General features: G+C 51.9%; 1 protein-coding gene across 1 annotated transcript; it reads left to right on the top strand.

Annotated features, from left to right (window-relative positions):
- On the top strand, positions 1-22,449 carry RMC1 (regulator of MON1-CCZ1). Its single transcript, XM_078604823.1, has 15 exons — positions 1-130; positions 2,036-2,139; positions 2,656-2,745; positions 2,887-2,992; positions 3,955-4,069; positions 4,750-4,794; positions 5,358-5,411; positions 5,687-5,815; positions 7,642-7,748; positions 9,400-9,519; positions 11,859-11,936; positions 14,103-14,207; positions 15,404-15,472; positions 19,206-19,432; positions 21,074-22,449. Exons 2-15 carry the CDS (start codon positions 2,045-2,047, stop codon positions 21,075-21,077), a joined length of 1,344 nt encoding a protein of 447 aa, XP_078460949.1. The 5' UTR covers positions 1-130; positions 2,036-2,044; the 3' UTR covers positions 21,078-22,449.
- The last annotated feature ends 4,431 nt before the right edge of the window (positions 22,450-26,880 follow it).

Genomic DNA, 26,880 nt, shown 5'->3' with positions numbered 1-26,880 from the left:
GAAACGCTCGCTCAAGCTGCTCAAGAGCCAGAGCCTCAACGTGAACTGGTTCGTGTATTGCCCGGACAGCAGCGTGGTGCTGGCCTCCACCACCGTGCTGGGCAACGTCATCCAACCCTACCACTTCAAGGTGCAGACGCGGGGGAGACACGGGGGAGACACGGGGGAGACACGGGGGAGACGCGGGGGAGACGCGGGGGAGACACGGGGGAGACGCGGGGGAGACGCGGGGGAGACGCGGGGGAGACGCGGGGGAGACGCGGGGGAGACGCGGGGGAGACGCGGGGGAGACGCGGGGGAGACGCGGGGGAGACGCGTGGGAGACACGGGGGAGACACGGGGGAGGTGCAGGGAGACTGTGGGGAGACGCGGGGCAGACACACACGACAGATGCGGGGCAGACACAGGGGAGACACGGGGGAGACGCGGGGAAGACGCGGGGGAGACACGGGGGAGGTGCAGGGAGACTGTGGGGAGACGCGGGGGAGACGCAGGGGAGACGCGGGGGAGACGCGGGGCAGACGCGGGGCAGACGCGGGGGAGACGCGGGGGAGACGCGGGGGAGACGCGGGGGAGACGCGGGGGAGACGCGGGGCAGACGCGGGGGAGACGCGGGGCAGACGCGGGGCAGACGCGGGGGAGACGCGGGGGAGACGCGGGGGAGACGCTGGGGAGACGCGGGGGAGACGCGGGGGAGACGCGGGGGAGACGCGGGGGAGACGCGGGGGAGACGCGGGGGAGACGCGGGGCAGACGCGGGGGAGACGCGGGGGAAACGCGGGGGAGACGCGGGGGAGACGCGGGGCAGACGCGGGGCAGACGCGGGGCAGACGCGGGGGAGACGCGGGGGAGACGCGGGGGAGACGCGGGGCAGACGCGGGGGAGACGCGGGGGAGACGCGGGGGAGACGCGGGGGAGACGCGGGGGAGACGCGGGGGAGACGCGGGGGAGACGCGGGGGAGACGCGGGGGAGACGCGGGGGAGACGCGGTGGAACCGCGAGATACGGGGCTACAGAGAAGACTTTGGTAGAGACGGTGGAGACGAGAAGGAGACACAGGGAGGCGAGTCAGGGGCACAGGGGAGACGCAGGAAGACACGGGGGAGACATAGCGAGAAACTGTGGAGACATGGTGGAAACTCAAGGAAGACAAGGGGGTGATGCGGGGCGACACGGGGCGACATGCCAGCATGTGGGGAGAGCAACATTGTTATCACCCGCGAATTTTCACCCTGGGATCCAAGTAACGTACACCATCCCATCCCAAGGTCCAAATTCTATGATAAAACAAATTATTTGGTGATGCCGCTGCGTTGGCGGTGGTGCACGAGCACCAATAACAAACAAAGTCAACACATTCGTCGCCAACATTCTGGGCAGTGGCCCTTCTTCATAGCACATCAGTTGGTGGTGGGCCGCAAACTTCACACCGTGCTTGTGCACTCAGCATGCACCTTCACGCATCACCCGAGACCAGCGGTTGGCAACCCGCGGCTCCGGAGTCGGCATGCGGCCCTGTGAGGACTGCAGTACAGCCCTTGAAATTCGAGAAAATGGCTTTTCATGTTATTTTGTTTTGCCCACCCCTGACCGTGGAAGTCCAGTTCACCGTGGAAGTCCAGATCACCGTGGAAGTCCAGTTCACCGTGGAAGTCCAGTTCACCGTGGGCAGGAGTTGGGAACCCGCGGCTCCGGAGCCGCGTGCGGCTCATTAAGGACCGTTTCGTGCCGTTATTCATTAGGGACCGTCTCATATTCGCATGCATTCTGCCTCTTGAAATATCGATTTTTACCGAATTCGAAAAAAACGTCTCTCGTAATTTTGGTTGCCGATCCCTGCCCTAGACACACACTTAGACCAGGCCACCACCACGGGGGGGCTCCACAGGTTGCATGCTGCCTCGCGGGCCACAGTTTGCCCAGCACTGACACAAGCGATGGTGCATCGCCGGTCTACGTGCGCGGCACTTGTGACCTTAACCGCTGCTCATTTACTGCGCTGTGTTCGTTCCCCCGGTCCGTGGGCGGCGAGGCAGCCGGGCTCCATGACGAAGCTGAGCAAGTTCGAGGTGGAGGTGCCGCTGGTGCCCAAGCCCGCCAAGCTGTGCCTGCAAGAGAGAGACATCTCCATGGCCTCCATGTGCGTCGCCCCTCGCACACCGTGCAACCGCTGGCACACGCGTTGCCCACACGCAGCCGCTCGTGTGTTGTACACCCTCGGTCCTGCTGCACAGACGTCTTGCGTATATGTACGTACGTATGTTGAGCTTGTGTCACGCTGTACTTAGCTGACCGTGCGAATCGGAGGTGCAGGGAAGTACAAGAAACTAAACATAAAAAAGCCGTTCTCAACAAATGAGTTTTCAATGTTAGGTAGCGTCAGAGGTCGCAAACGGGTTTTGATTCCTTACCTGTACCCGTACCCGGCCGGGTATGGGTACCTGTTCCCTACCCGTACCCTACCCGAAATGAGTGACAAACGGTTACTCACCAGTGACTCACGGTCTACCCGTACCCGGCCGCACCAGGGTACGGGTAGCCGGGTATCGGGTAGGGTACGGGTATCGGGTACCCGGTTGCGACCTCTGGGTAGCGTACACGATTTACACGCCTCGCACAGCGCCCGTGGTGACCTAGCTCTCTCCTCTCTCGGCAGATACGGGCAGCTGTTTGTGGCCGTGCTGCGACACACGGTGCGCACGACGGCGCAGCCCGGCGCCGAGGTGCTACTCTACCACCTGCCCAAGTGAGCGCGCCGAGGGGCCTCCACCCGGGTTTCCGACTTGCCACCGCGACGCGCGTGGGCCAAACCCTTAAATCGTAACGCCGCTGACGCCGCCACTCTCCTCTTACGCTGCCTCGCTCTCGTTCTCCCGCTGGCGCCCAGGGACGGGCCGTGCCGCAAGCAGCACGTGCTGAAGCTGAACACGACGGGGCGCTTCGCGGTCAACGTGGTGGACAACCTCTTCATCGTCCACCACCAGACCTCCAAGGTGGACGCGCGGGGGAAAGGGCCGGATTGTTTCGGCCCACCGTCTGTGCCTAACGACGCACACATCTGTCTTCTGTCTATTCGTTGATCTTTCGGGCCCATCATCTACCTCTCCACATGCATGATGGGTCTCTGTCCGTTGTGGTGGACAACGTCTGCATAGTCGACTACCAGATCTTCGGCCCGCAGTCTGTGCCTCGCGATGTATAAGTCTGTTGTCTGTTCATTCTCCGTACATCTTTCAATTTAAAACTTTCGTGACTGCAGGGATTCATCTTCTTGGTTCTTTCGGTAATATTATTTCCCTTCTACATGACTTCTCCATACATCATCAGTGTCTGTCGTGTTGGACAACCTTTGCATAATCCATCACCAGAGCTCCAAGGTGGATGCGCAATTTGGACGCTTCGATTTATCTGTCCATCTGCCTTACGCAGCTTTCGGTCATCCTCACGTATCAGTCGTTCTCGCTGTATAGCAAACTATTCGGTTATCCTTCAATCAGTATTTCTATTTCTTTGTCTGTCCATCTGTTGGTGTAGCTATCCAGCTGTCTAGTCATCTATCTGTCAGGTTATAGATGAACCCATCACACTCTTTATTCAAATCCATCCGTCTAAAAGAGTTTATTTATACATCTGTCCTTTCAATCTATCAACCTGTAACTTGCCATAGAGACATCAGAAAGGAGGGGGGGCGTTCGGTCCATCCGGCTCTTTCCGTTGTTGGTAGGAGATCGATTCTAGGATCTCATCGAGGGATGTCTTGACGAGTCCCAGTGAATCGGCTTCTACCATTGCCACGTGTTGCATGAAGAGCCGGTTCCACATTCCCACCGCTCTCTGCCTATAAATCACGATCACCTCCCTCCCGGCCTCGCCGCGGTCGCAAGATGTTGACTACCTCGGCGACCCAGGCTTGCACAGATGCAGGTACCGTGAATTCTTTATTTGTTGGTTTCAGACGTCCCTGGTTTTCGACATCCGGATGGGAAAGGAGTTTGACGGCCACGTCAACATTCACTACCCGGTGCTGCCACCAGCATCCATCCACCCCTATGCCCTGCAGAGTCGCGCCGGTCTGCACACGCACACACACACACGCACACCTGCGATTCACATTGTTGGCTACGTATGGTGCGAAAGAAGTTCAACATGCATACATATAAACGTACACTCACGCAAATGCATGAATACGCATGCACACACACACACGTGGCATCGGTCTACACACACACACGCATGCATTCACATGTACACACTCGCACATGCACGTACGTACGCAAGTGCATGCTGTTGGGGCCAAGTGCTGTAAGTGAGCACGACACATGAGGGGGTGGGTGGCCAACACCATGCCCGGCATACGCGCGTACGCGTGCACACGCGCACTTGCATTCCACGCTCTTGTACACCTGCACAATGAACTGATTGCACAGCAGCAACTCGCTTGCACACACGGTCACGTGCACTCGCATGTGTTATTGTACACGCTAGTGGCCGCACACCGACTCGCATGCTCACTCGCTCGCTCACTGAGACTCTCCACGTGACACGCGTGTTCACTCGCACCCGTTGCTGATGCTCCCGCCCATGAACTAGCATGATCATTCGCTCGCCCGCTCGCCCGCTCACGCATTTGCTCATACGTGGCCCAACACGCTCGTCGCTCTGGCTCGCTCGGACTCGCGTACACGAGCTGCAGCTCGGTGGATCGGGGGAGGACGTTGTTTGATGTTTTTTTTTTGTTTCCGACTCCCAGGTCCCACGGCTGCACTGGCGCCCGCACCGATCCCGTTTGAGCTGTGTATCCTTGACGCGGCACCGCAGGGGCAGCATTGGCTCTCACGTCAGCACCGCCAACACCGCCGCATCACCACGACCAACACCGGCGCATCGCCACTACATCACCGCCGCATCAGCACCGCTAACACAGCCACATCAGCACCGCTAACACAGCCGTATCACCACTACATCACCAGAGCTAACTCCACCACATCACCGCCAACACCGCCGCATCGGCACCACTAACACCACCACATCACCACCGCCAACACTGCCAAATCAACATCGCCAACACGGCCACACCACCAGCGCTAAAACCACCACATCACTAATGTCACTGACATCACCACTGCTGACATCACCAGATCACCACAACCACTACCATCTCCACCATGACCTCTATCATCACCATCACCACCGTGACCTCTTACCATCACCACCACATACCACAGCCGCGACCATCATTATCACCACCACCACCACAGCCGCGACCATCATTATCACCACCACCACGGCCGCTATCAGCACCGCCGCCACCGTCCATGGTGTGCGTCTCCCCGGGTTAACCTTTGACCTTCTGCCCAGACTCTTCCAGCTGGATTGTGTTCCAGCCCAACATCATCATTGACGCCAAACTCGGTGAGTGGCCTCACCGGGCCTCCCCTGGGTCCACTCAGCCCGAAATTAGTCCGTTGCGCTTATCTGTATCTGTTGCGTCGATTGCGCAGGCTGTGTGCGTGTGTTGTATGAATTTTGTACATGTGCGTTGTATGAATTGTGTACATGGTGTGTGCGTTGCGCAGGCTGCCTGTGTGCGTGTGTCTTGTATGAATTGTGTACATGGTGTGTGTTGTATGAATTGTGTACATGGTGTGTGTTGTATGAATTGTGTACATGGTGTGTGCGTTGCGCAGGCTGTCTGTGCACACTGCAGCTGTGCCTGGAGCCCGTGCTCGACGCGTTCTCCGACCGCTCGCGTCTCATGGAGTTCCTGCTGCAGCGACGCGAGTGCCGCTCCGTCATGCTCACCGTGTGCCGCCAGTGTACGCACGCACCCGGGGGACACGCGGAGGGGACACGTGGTGGGGACAACGCGGGGGATGGGGACACCCGGGGGACACGGGGGGGACACGCGGGGGGCACGGGGGGGACACGCGGGGGACACACGGGGGGGGTTGGAGACACGCGGGGGACATGTGGGGGGCACCACGGCGGGGGTTGGGGACACGTGGGGGACATGTGGGAGACATGTGGGAGGACAACGCGGGGGATGGGGACACGCGGGGGACACGGGGGGGACACACGGGGGGGGCACCACGGCGGGGGATGGGGACACGTAGGGGACACACGGGGGGGACACACGGGGGGGGGACCACGGCGGGGGATGGGGACACGTGGGGGACACGCGGGGACACACGGGGGGGGCACCACGGCGGGGGATGGGGACACGTGGGGGACACACGGGGGGGACACACGGGGGGGGCACCACGGCGGGGGATGGGGGCTTGCGGGGGGCACATGGGGAATACGCGGGGGACACGCCGGGGGGGGACACGTGGTGAGACACCGGGGGGCAGGGGGGGGAACACCCGGAGGGAAATGTGGGGGACATGCGGGGGATGGGTACACGCGGGGTACACGCGGGGTACGCGCGGGGGACAAGTTGGGGAAAGCGGGGGACAAGCAGGGGACATGGGGGGGAGGGGAAGAGGGGGGGTACGGGGACATGCGCAGGACGTGTGGGGGACATGTGCAGAACACGCATGTAGGGGACATAGGATTGCAAGGGATGTGAGGGATGGGGATATAAGGAGAAATGGGGACATGGGGAGGATATAGGAGAAACACGGGTACTGGGAGACCCAGGGGGCATGTGGCAACAGCGCAAGATGGAACACGGAGACACAGGGACACGGCGAGATGGTGATACGGGGGAGGCATATGGATATGGGTAGACAGGGAAATGGGAGACATGGGGATACAGAAGACACAGGGGATATGAGGACACACGAGGGATATGGGGATACACAGAGATGCACAGGAAATGGGGGCATGGATAAACATGGTATGAGAGACATGGGTGTGTGTGTACCGCTTATGTGTTTGTATATACTGTGTGCGCATCGTGGGGAGGGGTAGTATCGCAGTTAGCACACTGCACTACGAACCCAGTGACCCAAGTTCGATTCCCGCTCACAGCTAACACCAGTGACGATTATCTGAACCGGTCCTGGGCCTCCCCTAGGTCGACTTAAAATTAGTACCTGGTGCGGTGTGTAAAACATCATCGCCACTGGGAAGACAAAGGTGGTCGGGCATGGTGCTGGCCACCCCACCCCCTCGTGTGTCATGCCGGCCTTCATAGGTGTTACTCGCTAACAACACTTGCCCCAAGCCTGTTGAGGCTTTCCGGGTGATCTTTGTCACCGTGTGTGTGTGTCTGTACTGTGTGTGCGTGTCTGTGCTGTGTGTGCGTGTCTGTGCTGTGTGCATGAACTGCGTGTGCGTGTCTGTACTGTGTGTGTGCGTGTCTGTACTGTGTGTGCGTGTCTGTGCTGTGTGTGTGTGTCTGTGCTGTGTGTGCGTGTCTGTACTGTGTGTGTGTGTGTGCTGTGTGTGTCTGTGCTGTGTGTGCGTGTCTGCTGTGTGTGTGTGTCTGTGCTGTGTGTGCGTGTCTGTACTGTGTGTGTGTGTGTGTGCTGTGTGTGTGTGTGCGTGAACTGCGTGTGTGCGTGTCTGTGCTGTGTGTGTGTCTACTGTGTGTGTGTCTGTACTGTGTGTGTGTGTGCGTGTCTGTGCTGTGTGTGTGTGTGCGTGTCTGTGCTGTGTGTGTGTGTCTGTGCTGTGTGTGCGTGAACTGCGTGTGCAGTGCTGTACGCGGCGCGGCAGGAGAGTCTGCCCACGGTGGCCGCCGTGTTTGACAAACTCAACCAGGTTTACCACGAATGGCTCAGCACAGAGCTCGCCTACCAGCAGGCATTCCACCGCAGCAACACATCACCACCACCAGTACCATCACCACCACCAGTACCACCACCATCACCACCAGTACCACCACCACCATCACCACCAGTACCACCACCAGTACCACCACCATCGTCACCACCAGTACCACCACCATCGTCACCACCATCGTCACCACCAGTACCACCACCATCATCACCACCAGTACCACCACCATCATCACCACCAGTACCACCATCATCATCACCACCAGTACCACCACCATCGTCACCACCATCATCACCACCAGTACCACCACCATCATCACCACCAGTACCACCACCATCGTCACCACCAGTACCACCACCATCGTCACCACCAGTACCACCACCATCGTCACCACCAGTACCACCACAATCGTCACCACCAATACCACCACCATCATCACCACCAGTACCACCACCATCATCACCACCAGTACCACCACCATCATCACCACCAGTACCACCACCATCATCACCACCAGTACCACCACCATCATCACCACCAGTACCACCACCATCGTCACCACCAGTACCACCACCATCATCACCACCAGTACCACCACCATCATCACCACCAGTACCACCACCATCATCACCAGCAGTACCACCACCATCATCACCACCAGTCAGGGGTCGCAAACGGGTTTTGATTCCTTACCCGTACCCGTACCCGGCCGCACCAGGGTCGCAAATGGGTACCCGTACCCGGCCGGGTAGGGTACGGGTACCCGTACCCGATACCCGGCCGGGTACGGGTAGCTGGGTATCGGGTAGGGTATGGGTATCGGGTACCCGATTGCGACCTCTGGGATGAAGCCATGTTGCAGGCGCGGGTGGGTTGATTCTAGGAAATTGAATTGTGAGAAGAGACAAGACGTTGGGAAATGAGTGACAAACGGTTACTCACCAGTGACTCACAGCCTACCCGTACCCGGCCGCACCAGGGTCGCAAACGGGTACCCGTACCCGACCGGGTATCGGGTAGGGTACGGATATCGGGTACCCGATTGCGACCTCTGCCACCAGTACCACCATCATCACCACCATCAAAGAAAAAGATCCCCGGAATAGTCTTCAAAGACTTTTGGGGCAATGTCTGTTCGCGAGCACCTAAGAATGCACTCAAACCACCATCACCACCCGGGTCACCATAACCACAATCATATCTATCATCATCATCACCAATAACACCACATAAATACAAATATCCCCCATATAGCCTTAACAGACAAATCTAGACTGTTTGGGGAAAGTGGTGTGAGCTAGCACTTACAAAATATACCATGGCACAGAAAAGGGTGGGTGTGGTGGCCGTGAATGGGAATCGAATTTGTGTGACCGGGTTCGTAGCGCAGCATGCCAGCCCATACATCACCACTCCCCACACTCACTCAAAGCCACGGCATCCGCACAGCTTCTACTTTGCCCAATAGAGGGTGCTAAGTTAGCACAGTGCGGAGCACAGAGACACAATTGGCAGTCGCCTTTCTGTTAACCCATGAACACCTGCCAGCAGCGAGTCTTCCACACACTCCACGTGATAGCCTCAAAGTGCACCTAGCCTGGCGCAAGCACCGTGGTGGTGACGTCACTGCTGCTTGGTGGCGAATGGCATCCTCTGATGTTTGTGTTGTGCGCAGGCTTTGGAGTCTGGCCAGTACAAAGGCTCCTCTCAACTGAGCCGGCACCAGCAGAAGCAGTCGGTGATCGACCAGTCCACCATGTACACGCACGTGCTGTCAGCCTTCACCGAGAAGCGGGTACGGCGCAGCGCCAGCAACGAGGCTGCGTGTCTGAGAGACGCCAGGCTGCGTATCTCACTTACAAGGGGTTCACGACTGCCGTGTCGGAGACGGCCAGCCACCAGGGCTGTGTGTCATCTCAAGGGTTTAAGCGTTTGTCCGATTGGGTTCGAACTCTCCCATGGTGGTCACGTGGTCTGGAACTTCCTTCCCCCAGCCATCCATGCTGTTGACTCCCCACCTCTGTTCATATCTGGACTTCCAAGATATTTTCTTTTTTTACTCTGCCTTGACCTGTCTCTCCCAACAAATAACATGCGGACCGTTTCTTGCACAGTGTCTGGAGATGTGGCCGTACATAAATGCTGCGTGAATCCACATTTGTATTGGCTCTATCGGAGACACTGAGGCCGAAATGGCTCATGACCTTGAGGCTTCATATATAACTGTATTAGCTGTACTATCCGGCTTTGCCCGTGACTTGGATCCACCACACCCGGCCGCCTTTGTCTCCCCAGTGGCGATGTTCACACACCACACCAGTTACTCGTTTGAGGCTGAGTCGACCTTGGGGAGGCCCAGGAGCTGTTGAAATAATCGTCACCGGTGGTGTGGCCGTGAGCGGGAATCGAACTCGGGTCGCCGGGTTCGTAGCGCGGCGCGCTAACCACTACACTACAATGCGTTACGCTTCCACGTGCGCGGGTCACGTGACAGATGTGACGTCACAGCTCACTTGCCGTGCAAAAAATATATACATTATTGAGCTCCCCCCCCCCCCCAAAAAAAGAAAAACAAAAGTGTATTTTTATAATTGTTGCATGGTGTACAGTCTGGAAAGTACCCACATGGCAAATTTTCAGTTTGTTGCATGTCGGGAAGTACGCTAAACATTTTGAACAGACACACATATTCACAACTTTGCCTTTTATATATATAGAGATTAGGGGTTGCATAATGTACATGTCAGGTATTGAGGCACCACTGATGAGATGTTGGGTTTGACTTCTGAAGCTGAATTTTGTCCTCTGAAGAGGTTCATTATGTCTTCTTCTTGGTTCTTTCGGTAAAGTCAAAATAAAACATAATAAAATAATTCTCACGACGTTTCGGCCACAACGCAAGCAGCCGTCCTCAGGTGAAGAACAGGTCTGTCGAGACGACAGTCTGAATGACACACCCCAGGCTTGGAGCGTCTATTTAAGCTGGGAGGGAGGAGGACGAGCGCCTTGACGAAAGCATTTGTATATCAAGAGGAATTTTAGCATATTTATGGGAAATGCAGATATGCGATTAGTACTACTTGTGAAATGCGTAGGAGGTTTGGCAAGGGGTTTAAAGTTATGTTTTGCCCGTGCATTATGCTTGCGTTGTGGCCGAAACGTCGTGGGAATTATTTTATTATGTTTTATTTTTATTATTTTATTACTTCCCTTCTACGTGACTTTACCGAAAGAACCAAGAAGATGAATCCCTGCAGTCACGAAAGCTTTAAATCGAAATAGGTTCATTATGGTTGTGTGTTGGAGGCATTGCACCAATACGAATGAGATTGTTGGATCATATACTGAGCCTGGAGTTTCAATTATCAGGGGGTTTGTAGATGGCAATTATACTTTGCCAGCATGGCTGAGATCTGGGTCTGGGCATCTCCCTCTTGTCAAATTCAGGTTTCATAATGGCTGTGCCAGCGACAGGGGGCCTCGGTTAAATCCCTGATTCTGAGTGACTCACCGTGCCCTGTTTAGGGGCTCATACTGGGAGGAACCACGTGGTTCCACCAGCCCACAGGGGATTATTGTGTCCGTCCGTCGTGCATCCAAAAATATGAGGGGAGGGGCTAGGTGGGGAGGGGCTGGGTGGGGAGGGTGGGCAGGGGCTGGGTGGGGAGGGGCTGGGTGGGAAGGGGAGGGTGGGAAGGGGAGGGTGGGGAGGGGCTGGGTGGGGAGGGGCTGGGTGGGGAGGGGCTGGGTGGGGAGGGGCTGGGTGGGTGGGGAGGGGCTGGGTGGGGAGGAGCTGGGTGGGGAGGGTGGGAGGGGTGGGGCTGGGTGGGGAGGGGCTGGTCACCCGTGGTGCCCTTATAAAACTCAACGTTTAACCTACTCACGCCGGCTTGTGCCCGCCCTCACAGTCGGCCATATTTGCGGAATACACCACGCCGCCGTTGACCCTGGCCATTGACCGAGCAACCCAACGTTCCTACCAGCTCCCTCCGCAGGAGGAATGTGTTAATGTCCATGCCAGAGACGCTGAGCCCGAGTGCAACTGAAGTTTCAGGTTGTAGCCCTTGCACCTCTTGTATACACCAGTGGGGGGGGGTTCATAACGGCCGTGTTTTTCTTTTCTTCGTGTGGCAGGAAATCTCGTACAAGTTCATCGTCGCGGTGCTCATGGAGTACATCCGCTCACTCAACCAAGCGCAGATAACCGTGCAGGTGAGTCTCAGCCCTGCCTCACACCCCCCCCCCCCCCCAGTGTATGTGGACGTGCCAGTGAGATTGCAGGTGAGGAGTACAGGTGAGTGCGTAGGTGAGTGTTGAGCTTTTCATGCAGGTGGAGGATATTTCGATTTAAAGCTTTCGTGACTGCAGGGATTCATCTTCTTGGTTCTTTCGGTTAAAGTCACGTAGAATGGAAATAATAAAATCTGTCGGGTATCGTCTCCGCTTATCATCTTCCCTTTTGGGGGGGGGGGGGGTTGGTCGCTAAAGTGAGTACTGCTTTGTGGCGAGTTAATTTTGACGTGTCCTATGGATAGACTTGTCCGCACCCTAGGAATGTGGAATTGCCAGAACTGGTTCAGAGCTGTGGGATGAACAAGGGGCGGACGAGCCGCTTGCACGTGTGCTCTCTCCCCTGTCACGTGGGAGGCCGCTGTGAGGCCCGGCACTCACAAGGGGGCGGCACGGGGCTCTGCGTTTCCAACCGCAGCTCCCAGCTGCTTGCCACGTGTTGTACAGGGCCGGGGGCAGCGCGCGTTGTTTGGCACGATGTCCGACGTTTCGCTCCACGTGCTGCTGGGAGCTTCTTCAGGAACTGAATTTAACGGCGTTTTTTTTTTACGCCGATTGGCTCATTGGCCCAGCCTCTGCGTGGGTGGCTATACAATCAAGGGACAAAGTGCCGTGAAGAAAGAGGGCCATTCCACGTAACGCCGACTTATATTTCTTCCTTTTAAGCCCAAACAATAGTTGTTGACGTGTTAGTAGCATTTATTTGCTGAGATCCTTTAGTAATTTTTATGAACCCTGCAAAGATGGTAAAGATAATGATGGCGATGATGGGCTGAGTTGGCCCACAACTGGGCTTTCAACTGGTACCCTTTTTATTACACGCTTTCATTTAACTCGCTCTGTCTGTTGTTGTTGTATCCTCAAATCTTGTAACTCAATTTTAACCCACTTCCCAATGTGGTATCGACTGCAAACTTGGTATACTTATGTCATACTGATGACAATACTATATTCTATCATAAAAAATGTTTAATGGATTTTTTAACTATCTTTTTACACGCTTTCTATTAACTCACTCTGTCTGTTGTTGTTGTATCCTCAATTTGTTACTCAATTTTAACCCACTTCCCAATGTGGTATCGACTGCAAACTTCGTATACTTATGTCATACTGATGACAATACTATATTCTATCATAATTTTTTTACTTAAAATTTTTTTTTTTTATATATATGTTATGTTTCGGCTTGGGTCGGATTGTCCACGGTAAACTGACGTTGGCTGTAATTCACCAACGCTCCCTTACGTTGTGGCAAGCTTCGGGGCCACTTCCTGGAGTCGTGGAGTTCTTCCATTACTCGTACATTTCATTAAAGCGTGTTTTTAAAAAAGTTTTTTAAATATTGATTGTGAGTCGAGCACTCGGGTCAAGTTTAGTTTGTTGAAACCAGCTTTGGACTCGAGGTAGCAGAATGCGTCTCACTTGCAGGTATTTACCTGGGTCACCAAAAATCATGAAAAATTGCAAACAAAACATCGCAGCAAGCTAAGTAAATGTAAATCGGAGAAAAAAACCACCTGGACCACTACGCCATCCAACCCCCGGGTCGCAGCGGTGCCGTGCGTACATCAGACTGGACAGCTGACAAGCCAAGTCGAAATTAACCCCGGGATCGCCTACTCCCAGGAGGGCATTCTCCTGTATGCATGTTGAACTTCTTTCGCACCGTACGTAGCCAAGCGCGCTAAATCGAAGGTGCACGGGGGAATGACAACAAACGAAATACATAAAGCAGTTATAAAGAAGTTAGTTTTCAATCCAGATAAAAAAAAATACATCCCTCCAGTGGCTTCCTAATATCGGAAAGAAGAACGTTCCAGACGGCCGTAGAAGCGCATCTGAAAGCGCGCGATACGGTGACCGTCTTTGTTCGATGGCGTTGTAGTTCATGCTCTTGACGAGATCAGCTAGTTTATTTGCGTTAAACACTTTGTTCGTGATGAGTGCGACTTTATAACAATGTATTAATTCGGCAACCGGAAGCCATACTGCTTGACGAGCACTGGACGGACACAGTCAGATCGGAAATGGTCAGCTGGGGGAGCCTCATACCGATACCCATGTGGTCATTGTTGTTGTTGTTGCCAGCACTACCTGTACGAGCTCGTGATCAACACGCTGGTGCAGAACAACCGCTTCTACCAGCTGCACCAGCTGCTGCAGTACCACGTGCTCAGCGACTCAAAGCCGCTGGTGAGTAACTCGTTGGGGGGCGGGGAGGTATTGTAGTCGCTCGCCACCACTAACCAACCGCGGCGGTCCCACGTGTCGTCGCTGTCGGATGTGCCACGACGAACATCGTCGGCACTGGGGAGACGATGGCAGCCAGGCGTGCACAGCAGCCGATGCAACGACAGTGCAGCCAAGCAACCTAAAGCCAATTTTCCCAGACAGCCTGTGTATGGCTATGAGTGGGGGGGGGGGGGGGGGGACCTTTAGCTTTATTGCGTTCGTGCGAGTAGATGTGTCCTTTCGTGACTGCAGGGATTCATCTTCTTGGTTCTTTCGGTAAAGTCGCGTAGAAGGGAAGTAATAAAATAATACAAATAAAACATAAAATAATTCTCACATTATTTTATTATGTTTTATTTTTATTATTTTATTAGATGAATGTGTCCTGTGTGTACGTGGAGCGGTGGCGGCGCAGAGGTTAGCGCAATGCGCCACGGACTCGGCAGCGCGGGTTCGAATATCGGCCGTGGCCACAATCGGCGGCGAATATCTGCACCGGTCCTGGGCTGACTCGGCCTCAAATGAGAACCTGGTGCGGTGTAAAACACGAGTGCTGGGGGAGACAAAGGCACCCAGGCGTAGTCCTGGCCAAACCACCCCCTCGTGCACCAGGTGCTCGCGAAGAGCACTCTCCCCAACAGCCTTTGCAGACTCTATGGGGGAATATTTGTCGGTGAAGTCACGTAGGTAAAAAATAGCAAAAGTAAAATAATAAAAAATGAAAATAAATCAATAAAATCACGACGTTTCGGAGGCAACACAAGCTTCCTTCACCGGGTGTAAAAAGGGGCACAGCAAAATAACTGTCGTTGTTTTGCTGTGCCCCTTTTTATTTTCATTTATTATTATTTTACTTTTGTTATTTTTTACCTACGTGACTTTACCGAAAAAACCTAATAGCATGAATCCTTGCAGTCACGAAAGCTTCAAATCTAGAATTAAAGGTATATTTGTCATTGTGTTGTGCGTGCGTTTCCATGTTCGTGTGTGTATATATGTACGTGTGTCTGGCAGCTGGGCGTGGTGCTGACCACCCACCCCCTCGTGTACCGTGCCGGCCTTCATAGGTGCTGCTCGCAAACAGCACTTGTCTCGACAGTCCGCTAATGGCTATACGGGGGGGGGGGGGGGGGGGCTCTTTGTTTTTGTACTTGCAGGCCTGCCTAATGCTCTCCTTGGAGAGCATCTATCCACCTGCTCATCAGCTCGCCTTGGACATGCTCAAGGTATCGAGTCGCTGACACAAAGAGGAGTCACCGTTTCGTTTTTTTGCGTTGTACCTCTTATCCATTTCCCGTTGCAAGATGTCTGCAAGTTGCATGGTGCGTGCCCCGTTCACCGCTGAATCTCAGGAAATGTGCAAGCGGTGGTTCAGCGTAAATTGTATTTAGAGAGGCATAGCGCCGCCCTCCCCACATCGCTAACCATTGTGCCACCGCTCGTTATCTTCATCAGCATATCGTTGGTACCTCTCATGAGTGTGACGGGTGTGACACCACCCTTGCCAAGCCTCGTTGAATGCGAGGTGGTCAGGGGATGGCAGAACATTCTAGATTTGAAGCTTTCGTGACTGCAAGGATTCATGCTCTTAGGTTTTTTCGGTATAGTCACGTAGGTAAAAAAGAATGATAATAAAATAAAATGATAATAAATGAAAATAACTAAATTAAATCGCGACGTTTCGTGTTGAGACTCGTGTTGCCTCCGAAATGTCGTGATTTAATTTAGTTATTTTCATTTATTATTTTATTTTATTATTATTTTTTACCTACGTGGCTTTACCGAAAAAACCTAAGGGAATGGCCGGTTTCTCATTCACCTTCAGAGCAGAACTCTTTTAGAAATCAACTTCATGTCCTTATTCTGCTACTGGCATCGTGTAATAAATACCGATTAATTGGCTGAGCACAGCTTAAGTTTCGATTTAAAGCTTTCGTGACTGCAGGGATTCATCTTCTTGGTTCTTTCGGTAAAGTCATGTAGAAGGGAAGTAATAAAATAATAAAAATAAAACATAATACAATAATTCTCACGACGTTTCGGCCACAACGCAAAGCAGCCGTCCTCAGGTGAAGAACAGGTCTGTCGGAAAGACAGCTTAAGTTACAGAGCGCCAGAGCTTGGGCAGTTGTTGGTAGTGCTGGCTCCTCATGTCCTGGCGACTGCCGTCCAAGCTTGTCTGTGGTTGCTCGGCGATTTGTGAGAGCTGCAATTTGCACCACGAACGATGCCGCCGCTTTGTATAACACGAAACATGACGACGTTAATATTATTGTGTCACAAAACGAAGAAACCATTCGGATCTCTTGCCGGGCAGTGGTGACCCTTTGCATCATAGAATGGCTCGTGGAAGCGGATATCACAGCGCTACCTCGGAGATCCCTTCAAGTGATGCAGCAGCCTCTTAAAGGCTTTACTGTTGACTTCCTCATCAACTTAAAACGAAATCACCCAGAATGCACTCGCATCATATCCTGGAAGCCAGAGGTGGGACAAAGTCATTGTTATGCAAGTCCAAGTCGAGTCGCAAGTCATCAAATTCATGACTCGAGTCTGACTCGAGTCCAAGTCACATGACTCGAGTCCACATCTCATAGGTGGGACAAAGTCATTGTTATGCAAGTCCAAGTCGAGTCGCAAGTCATCAAATTCATGACTCGAGTCTGACTCGAGTCCAAGTCACATGACTCGAGTCCACACCTCTGCTGGAAGCTAAGCAGGGCCTGGCCTGGTTAGTACTTGGATGGGGAGACTGCCTGGGAATACCGGGTGGTTGTCGGCATTGGCTGCGGTGTGGCGACGGGATGGCAGGGACAGCAGTGGATTATTCAACATTTATGGGTGGAACCTTGGGTGTTCAATTTTCAATGGTATTTGTTTGACCAGGCGAAATAACTCTAGAGACCAGGATAAATTTCGATTTAAAGCTTTCGTGACTGCAGGGATTCATCTTCTTGGTTCTTTCAGTAAAGTCACATAGAAGGGAAATAATAAAATAATAAAATATTTCTCACGACGTTTCGGCCACAGACGCTGTCTTTCCGACAGACCTGTTATTCACCTGAGGACGGCTGCTTGCGTTGTGGCCGAAACGTCGGGAGAATTATTTTATTATGTTTTATATTTATTATTTTATTATTTCCCTACTACGTGACTTTACCGAAAGAACCAAGAAGAAGAGACCAGGATAAAGTTTCACTTGTACGAGTGGACCCGAGTCCCCAAAAATTCTGAAAGCAATAAAGTGAATTACCGCAGTGACGCAAACAGAAACCGTAGCAAAACAACAGCGTTGCAGAAGATATCAAAACAACTCTAACAAACGAAACCATCATACTTTACAAATTAACTCGGCCAAACATCGCCGTGGCGGATTCTACTGAACACATGACTTCGCAACTCGGCGAGGCTTTCTGGGAAAAAAAAGCTAAACGTTGAAACATTTCAGTTATTTTCAAAATGTGCAACAGATGTTCACTCCGACGATTGCACGGGAGATTTATGGCCTCGAGCCTGAAGTTACAACGATGGTGGTTTGCGACACCGGTCGCGAGCCCCAACTCAGTTGTGTGCCAAGTTCCGTGGCAGCCCAACGCCAGTGGGTAACAGGACACGTGTTTACCAACACAGCGTCGCGTTTGAGAAAGCATAGAGGGGGCAAAGCTTTATCGGTCCGTCGAGCTGAGCTCAGACGAGCGGCAATGCCGCACCTCCGATCAGCGGCAGGAGGTATCGATGCAGACGCACCTCCAATTTCCCACACCTACGATTAGCACGCTTGGCTACATGTGGTGCGAAAGACGTTAAACATTCGTACATACATCCACATGAATAACACACGTACGTACAACGAGTGGAAAGTTTACGGGGGTGGAGGGGGGGGGGTCTGGGTGCCTCGCTCACTGTTTGCGTGGAGCTTTAATAATTGCCCTGTTGGTAACACTAAGCCAACGCCGCTGAGATACTGTCTTTGAGCTCGGGGCAAGGTCCGTTGTCTCTCCATTTGTTTTGTAAATGTTCTATCTAAACTATTATTTATTTTATTTTATTTGACAAGGTCAGGCCCACTGAGCTACATAGCTCTTCTCTCAGAAGTGACCTTGCTATCACTAATGATAGGTCAACCAAGCGGCTTATCGCGTGGAAATTTAATGGAGCCGAATACTCTAAATGCGTGATGTTGATTCTAAATGTGGAGGGGAAAAAAACTGGAGTGTCCGGAGAAAAATCCGCGTGACTACGGGGAGAGAGACACCGCAGACTCCAAATACGTAGGATGATCCTCACTACAAGTCGGATAACTCACTCACTACATTCACGATGACGGTGGTGAAATGATAACAACGGCGGACTGAGATAAGAGTGACAACCATTACAACAATGATAATGATAACTACAGCAATAATGAAGTATTGACTAATCGCATATCTGCATTTCCCATAAAATATTCTAAATTCCTCTTGATAAGCAAATTCTTTTGTCAAGGCGCTTTTCCCCCTCCAACCCAGCTTAAAAATACGCTCCAAGCCTGGAAGTGTTTCATTCAGACGCTGTCTTTCCGACAGACCTGTTCTTCACCTGAGGACGGCTGCTTGCGTTGTGGCCGAAACGTCGTGAGAATTATTTTATCACGTTTTATTTTTATTATTTTATCATTTCCCTTCTACGTGACTTTACCGAAAGAACCAAGAAGATGAATCCCTGCAGTCACGAAAGCTTTAAATCGAAATTCAACGCGTATGTGTATGAGAATGGATTTATTCTTTTTCAAAATTTAGCGAATGTTGTCTTGAGGGCCTTCGCTGAGTCTGTGGATTGGGCAGACTTCTTTACCGAAAGAACCAAGAAGAATAATGAAGCTAACGACCTTTCCTCCTCCATTGCCGACCCCTTGCTTTCTGCGCTACCCTCGCCCCCCCACCCTTCATCGCCACCCCCCCCTCTCCCCCCGTTGGTTAGCGGCTGGGAACTGCGAACGACGAGATCGTGGAGGTGCTGCTGTCGAGGCAGCAGGTGCTGGGCGCCGTGCGCTTTGTGCGCGCCGCGGGCAGCCAGGACGGCGCGTCGGCGCGCAAGTTCCTGGAGGCGGCGCGCGCGACGGAGGACGGCGCGCTCTTCTTCACCGTCTTCCGCTTCTTCCAGCAGCGCAACGCTCGCCCTGCGCGGCAACCCTCGCTTCAGCCCCGGTGCCCTATGCAAGAGGGGGGAGGGGGGGGGAGATCGATGGATCGATTGATCGATTGATCAATCGATCTTTAATTTATCTTGCGTTCCGATATCGCCCTCAAATGAGTAGGCATCGGTGCGTGTCGCGGCGGAATGGGAGCGGTACGGTGGGGGAGTGGGGGGGCATGGGAGAAACCCGTCACGCCACCATCACCAGCTCTAACACCGGCTGAACAAAGTTAATTGCGACTGAGCTACGAATCACACAAGAAGGGTATTTAGTAAAACACATTCCTGCGGAGGGAGCTGGTAGGAACGTTGGGTTGCTCGGTCAATGGCCAGGGTCAACGGCGGCGTGGTGTATTCCGCAAATATGGCCGACTGTGAGGGCGGGCACAAGCCGGCGTGAGTTGGTTAAACGTTGAGTTTTATAAGGGCACCACGGGGTGAGCAGCCCCTCCCCACCCAGCCCCACCCCTCCCACCCCCCCACCCAGCCCCACCCAGCCCCTCCCCACCCTCCCCTCCCCACCCAGCCCCTCCCCACCCTCCCCTCTCCACCCAGCCCCACCCCTCCCATTTTTTTATGCACGATGGACGGACACAATAATCCCCTCTGGGCTGGTGGAACCAAGTGGTTCCTGCCAGTATAAAAGTAAATGACAAGTAAAGAGGCAGTTTTGACTTTTGAATGTTGACGTTATGTAAAGTCAAGTCTGAATAGGTATGGCTTGCACAGACCATTTAATTGAGAGACGTTCGGTGCTTTTCGGATGTCCGGTGGCAGGCGGGGTGTTCCAGATTTTAATATCTTGTGTGTGTCTGCATCACAACATCCTGTGTCTTAATTTTGTATGTCTGTAAATGTGTGTATCTATGTATGGAGTGTCACTTAGTATGAGTGTGGTATGTACCGTATATATAGAAGTGTCACTGTGTGCGCGTGTCTGTAAATGTGCGTGTATGAATGTGGGCTTGTTTTTATGTATGTATGTGTGCATGTATGTGTTTGTGGGGAGCGGTGGTGTAGCGGTTAGCGCGCTGCGCTATGAACCCGGCAACACGGGTTCGATTCCCGCTCACGGCCAACACCAATGACGATTATCTGAACCGGTTTTGGGCCTCCCCTAGGTCGACTCAGCCTCAATTGTGTACCTGGTGCGGTGTGTAAACATCGCCGCTGGGGAGACAAAGGCGGTCGGGCGTGGTGTTGGCCACCCACCCCCTCGTGTACCGTTCCGGCCTTCATAGGTGCTCGCTAACAGCACTTGCCCCTACAGTCTGTTAAGGCCTATACGGGGGATCTTTGTTTGTGAGTGTTGGGAGCGGTGTTGTAGCGGTTAACGCACTGCGCTACAAACCCAGCGATTCCTGTCCTCAACCAACACCGGTGACAAATGTCTGAACCGGTCCTGGGCCTCACCTAGATCGATTCAACCATAAACTAGTGCCTGGCGTGGTGTGTAAACATCGGCACTGGAGAAAAAAAGGACGCTCGCTGTTCCTGCCTGCGCAGTGCTGGCTTTAATTAGTGCTCAATAACAGCATTTACCCCAACAGTCTGTCGGCTAAACGGAATATTTGTCTTTTTAGTTGTACATTCTTAGCTGTGTGCGCTGGTGTGTGTACAAACCCCTGTGCTCCCCCACACCCCGTGTGCAGGTGAACACTGTGAGGAGTATGTGCAGCATTTCGTGGAGCTCTTCGGCAACGAAGCATTGGCCCTGTGCACGTGAAGTCCCCTCCCTCCATCCCTCCATCTGAACCCCCCCCCCCTCCCAGACTCCTGCAGACAGTGTTCTCAAAGTGTCTTTATGTTCAAATGATGTTCAAATCAGCAGTAACCTGCTGCTGTAGATTGTGTCGGTAAACAAGAGGTGGCGGGAAGTTTCCGACGGTCCACAATGGCAGTGGCAGAGCTGCTGAACCAGCACCGATGAGATCCTGGGCTCAGGCCCCAGTGGTTTGGTGTCTTTGCGCTCTCTCAAAAGGGCTTCATAATGACCATGTCGGAGACACAGCCAGAACCACCGAGAGCTTGGTTACAAATATGGGTTTTAGCAGCTCAACTGCGGGTGAAACCAGGTTCTCGGGTGTCACGCATTTGATGTCTCAGCCAAGTGACCAACAGTTGTACAAAATGTAATTTTAAATACAATTATCATAAGTTCTTTCTCTAAAAGCCACGACCCAAAGTGATGAACATCTCCTGTAGATCTTCTTGGTTCCTTTGGTAAAGTCACGTAGAAGGGAGATAATAAAATAATAGAAATAAAACATAATAATTATGATTTTATTATGTTTTATTTTTATTATTTTATTATCTCCCTTCTACGTGACTTTACCGAAAGAACCAAGAAGATGAATCCCTGCAGTAACGAAAGCTTTAAATCGAAATCTCCCTTAGATGCTTACTGAGATAAGAGCTCTTGTAGATATGTACCGAGATAAGTCGTTGCTTTTTTTTTTTGTTGCATTGCCCCCTTGATTCAGCCGCTCTACCAAGGCCCAGGACTGAACTGTGTTGATTTTTGTTGTGGTTGACTGACAGGCGGGGGAACCCGCCCACTGTGCAGTGCGGATGAAGCACCGTGCGAGCGTTGGGTGGGAGAGGCCTTTTGAAGGCCAGACACCTCCGAGTAGCGCTCAGAGCTTTGTCGGTTTGCGAAATCATGCGCGTTGCAAGTTATTATTATGGAAGTGTGGTTTAGTCTTTCGGGACAAGTTCCCTGACCCACTGACCTGACGATCCTCTGCCAGGCCAGAGGTCTGCTGCTACCGTAACTTAATGGAGCAAATAACGTAAAGTTTGACTGAGTTGTCTACGAGACATTTAAAAAAATAAATTATTGCCATTTATTTGCGAGACGTGCAATATTGTACGAAAAAACGAGCGTCACGAACGCTCGCTAATGTGCAACGGTAATAACATAATAAAATGCGGCGAGGGTGCACAGTTCGGATTGCTCAGATTTTGTACGGTTTTGAATTTTAACGCAAATAAAAAATTGGCGTAGCCAATTGCTTTTTCCGGGAAATGTTTTTTAGACGCGTGCTTTCGTTCACAAAGCGATGCTCGCACACTTGACATGGAAGGAAGTCGAGTTTGGCGGTCGGAGGTCGTACATTTGACATGGGTTTTTATCGAGTTTGGCAGAGATTATTTACTTAGCTCAAAATCAGTGATGTATCCATGTGGAACTTATTTCGCACTGTACGTAGCCGAACGTGCTAATCGGAGGTGCGAGAAATGATGCTGACCATGACACGAAGAAGATGATCATTTTGATATCAAGCTTTCGTGACTGCAGGGATTCATATTCATGGTTCTTTCGGTAAAGTCACGTAGAAGGGAAATAATAAAATAATATTTTTTTATGACTACCGAAAGAACCATGAATAAGATAATAATTGACGATTTAATTCAAGATGACGACTGTCATGGTGACACCACGCCAATGATTAAGCACGACGATGATGATAATGACGATCATGGGTCCAATGTGACCTTGACGCAACGTTTTAATATTCCAATCCACACGCACGAGCTTTGTGTGCCCCAAGCCCCAGTCATTTCCAGACACTGGGCAGAGACCCATCCCCGTCCTTGGACCCAGAACCTCCGGCCCAGTCCCCTTTGCCCCAGAGAGGGAGACCCAGATAGGACATGTTGGCAGGCAGACACGGGGTGGCTGGCGAGGATAGATGTGGAGGAGGAGCTGGGGGCTGGTGTTGTGGAAATCATGTCTAAAAGCAGTATGTGTTTGCTTAGGAGATGGAAATTTCTAGGTGGTACGGGGGGAGGGGGGGGGTGTTCATGATGGCAATGGTTAGAGCCATGCACCAGCATCGCTGACAACATGGTTTTCGAATCCACTCTTTAGGCACCCGTGGTTAAATTAATCAACGAGAATCAAATCCACAGCTCTGCTGTGTGCTGTACATACAAGTATTTTAGCCTAGGCCAGGATTTAATTCTAGATTTGAAGCTTTCGTGACTGCAAGGATTCATACTCTTAGTTTTTTCGGTAAAGTCACGTAGGTAAAAAATGAAATTTTAATTAATACAAATAAAATAATAAAATAATCACGACGTTTCGGAGGCAACACAAGTCTCCGTCATCATGTGGGACCGTCACAGCCAGATTTGCTGTATCAAGTCTGGCTGTGAAGGTCCCACCTGATGACGGAGACTTGTGATGCCTCCGAAACGTCGTGATTTTTTAAAATTATTTTATTTGTATTAATTTTAATTTTTTACCTACGTGACTTTACCGAAAAAACTAAGAGTAGGCCAGGATTTGTCCAACTCCAGTCCTCGCAATTCACCACGATCCTTCTTTCTGCACTTACCGTTGTAACGCCGTTCAACTGCACACCGAGTCGTTCAGCACTGCACGCGCCTGATGATTGTAGAACGTGCCCCACGTGACGTTCGGCAATGAACGTTGCTGCGCACGTCACGCGTACATACACGCACTTGAATCTCAAATCTTAATTTCAATCGGCTGTCTTTTTTTAGAGAGAGAGCCTGAATCGGTTCTTGAGTAAGCCTATTTTACTTAAGATTGAGGTCTCGCTGTGCGCGCGTAAGATGTTGTAGGGTTGAGGATCGCGAGTGCTGGAATTTGAATCTCTGGTCCAGACTTAATTACAGCCTTATATCATAACCACCTCATGGGGTATTATTTCAGGCGATGCAAGGTTTGTAAAGCACCGTATTCATACAAAAAAAAAAGCTGAGATGGAGCCATGGATGGCACCGATGAAAATAAACTAAACACGAGGAGCAGAAGAGAAAAATATTTTCAGTCCGGTCTTAAAAGCGCCGATTGTTACGTCTGAGCACGGACTTAAGTTGGAAGAGACCGTTCCAGACCGCCGTGGAGGCCTGCAGCTCCGTACCGGTTGAGTGTAGTGAGCACACTCAACTACGCCGGTTCGCAATCTTAAGACATTATTAGTCGCTACCGATGTTGGGCCGTGGCCGTGAATTGAACTCTGGTGTGGCTGCCTTCACGGTTTGCCCTCAAACCCATGGTTCCGTACGGTATCGAATACTGTGCTGCTTATCCAATGTACGACACGTGTGACCTTTGACCCATACCCCCCCCCCCCCCAAAAAAAAAAAACCCTGAAAATTGTCTTCATTCTAATCATAGGCAGTGGAGGGTTCTGGAAGTGTTATTTTAACCTTTCCCAAATCCATCTTCTTGGTTCTTTCGGTAAAGTCACGTAGAAGGGAAATAATAAAATAATAAAAATAAAATCTAATAGGCGCTGTCTTTCCGACAGACCTGTTCTTCACCTGAGGACGGCTGCTTGCGTTGTGGCCAAAACGTCGTGAGAATTGTATTTTATTATGTTTTATTTTTATTATTTCCCTTCTACGTGTCTTTACCGAAAGAACCAAGAAGATGAATCCCTGCAGTCACGAAAGCTTTAAATCGAAACTTTCCCAATAACCTCATTTTCCTATCTTTTTAACGAGACTAAACACTGCAAATGGTCACCTCCTCAAGGCTCGTTTGAGCAACAAATCACTCCCGTGTGACTCTTGCATCGATCCAGGTGGGCTCTGTGAGCATAGCTGTCCCACACGAGTATGGTGAATCGGGTACGACCGCCCCAAGCCCCGCGCTCCAACGTCAGTGTCGGATGTAAAACGTCCAGTTTAGTTTAAAGCATGGGGTGGAAAAAACCCCGATTTTTCCAGCGGCAGGCATCGGGTTTTTTTCTTTAATACAATTAAACCCGATTTCGGGGAATTAAAACCTGGTTTCATGAATACGAAACTCACAGCGTTGGTGTACGGTGTTTTTCCTGCAATATTTTTGCCGTCTTTTCTTGGATTTTCTGTTTGCACTTAGTCACATATTCACTTTAAGATGTTTTTTGTTCATGTTTTTTATTTTTTGCGGTTGCACCCGATTCAAGAGCTGAATGGCTCACAGGGCTATACCTAATACATGAACTTGAACTTGATCCAAGGCTTAGGCTGCTTCCTCGTCGGTGCTGCTATCGTACTCGGGGGGGGGGGGGGGCGTCGGGCACGGGGTAGTCGTAGAATGCGGCGGGCAGGTTGGTCTTGATGAACACGAGGAGCTTCTTCTCCACAATCGTGGGCGCCAGTGAGTTCCTTAGCTTGGGGAATGGATGAAGCCCCATCGTTGAGAAGTGCGGTTCTGCAATTAGAACCAATTAAACCGGATTTCTCACAATCTCAGATGATCGGGTTTAATATAAAAAGACAATTAAACCCGACTGTGTTATTCTTGGTTTAAAGGCGTCGGCGGGTGTGGGGAACCCCCACAATGCGATTTGACCCGGGGCACCTCACCCCACTGTAGCCGGCCCTGGTTGTGAGAATCAATCTCAATCGATGAACCCCGATGCACGGTCACACCCGTGCTATTCTTAGAGGGAGGAACACCGGGGCACAGTATGTCCCTTGCATTAGACGAAATAGCTGCGCGGAGCGACTTCGCACAGATGGTTTGTGGATATATTTTGAGATTGTATTCCGCGCGCATGTGTGTCTATTTTTAAGCGAGCAGTAGCACCTATAAAGGCTGGCACGGCACACTAGGGAGTGGGTGGCCAGTACCATGCCCGGCCGCCTTTGTCTCCCTAGTCGCAGTGTTTTCACATCGCACCGGGTACTTTTGTGATGCTGAGTCGACCTAGGGGAGGCCCAGGACCGATTCAAATCATCGTCACTGGTGTTGACCGTAAGCACTTGCCCTAAGTCTGTTCAGGTTATACGGAGGATCTTTGTCTATTTTTAAGCCCAACTGGAATTCGTCGCCAGTCTTATTTCAGTATTCTCCGGATTTTAAGACGCGTCTACCCTGTATGTAGCATGTGGGGCTTCGGTAACTGTGTGTGTGTGATGATAGGTGCGTGCTGTGTCAGCCTTCGTGTGCTCGCCAACAGCACTTGCCACCAACATTCTGTTGAAATCTCTACGGGTTATCTTTGTGTTGTAAGACAGGGTGTGTGTGAGTGAATGTTTGGCCGTCTCAGCCTTAAATTAGTTTCTGGTGCGGTGAGTATTATTGACACATTAGCATTGGGGAGACAAAGGCAGCCAGGCGTGGCCTTGGCCATACACCCCTCGTTTGCCGTGCCAGAATTAATAGGTGCTTGCTAACAGCAGTTGCCAAAACATAAAGGCTATACGGAGGGGGGAGGGTCTGTGATTAGAGATTGTGTGTGTGTGTAAAACAGGGTGTTAATACGTGTGAGAGTGGTGTGAGTGTGGTGTGTATGTGAGAGTGGCGTTTGAGAGAGTAGTGTCGGTGTGAAAGTGGTTTGTGTGTGTGTGTGGAAGTGGTGAGAATGGTGTGAGAGTGGTAAGAGTGGTGTGAGGGTGGTGAGAGTGGGGTGTGGGTGAGAGAGTGGTGTGTGTGAGAGTGGTAAGAGTGGTGTCAGGGTGGTGAGAGTGGTGTGAGAGTGGTAAGAGTGGT

This window comes from Lampetra planeri, chromosome 23, assembly GCF_965212315.1.
Source record: "Lampetra planeri chromosome 23, kcLamPlan1.2.h2, whole genome shotgun sequence".
Taxonomy (NCBI): domain Eukaryota; kingdom Metazoa; phylum Chordata; class Hyperoartia; order Petromyzontiformes; family Petromyzontidae; genus Lampetra; species Lampetra planeri.
This window is presented reverse-complemented; position numbering and strand designations above follow the sequence as displayed.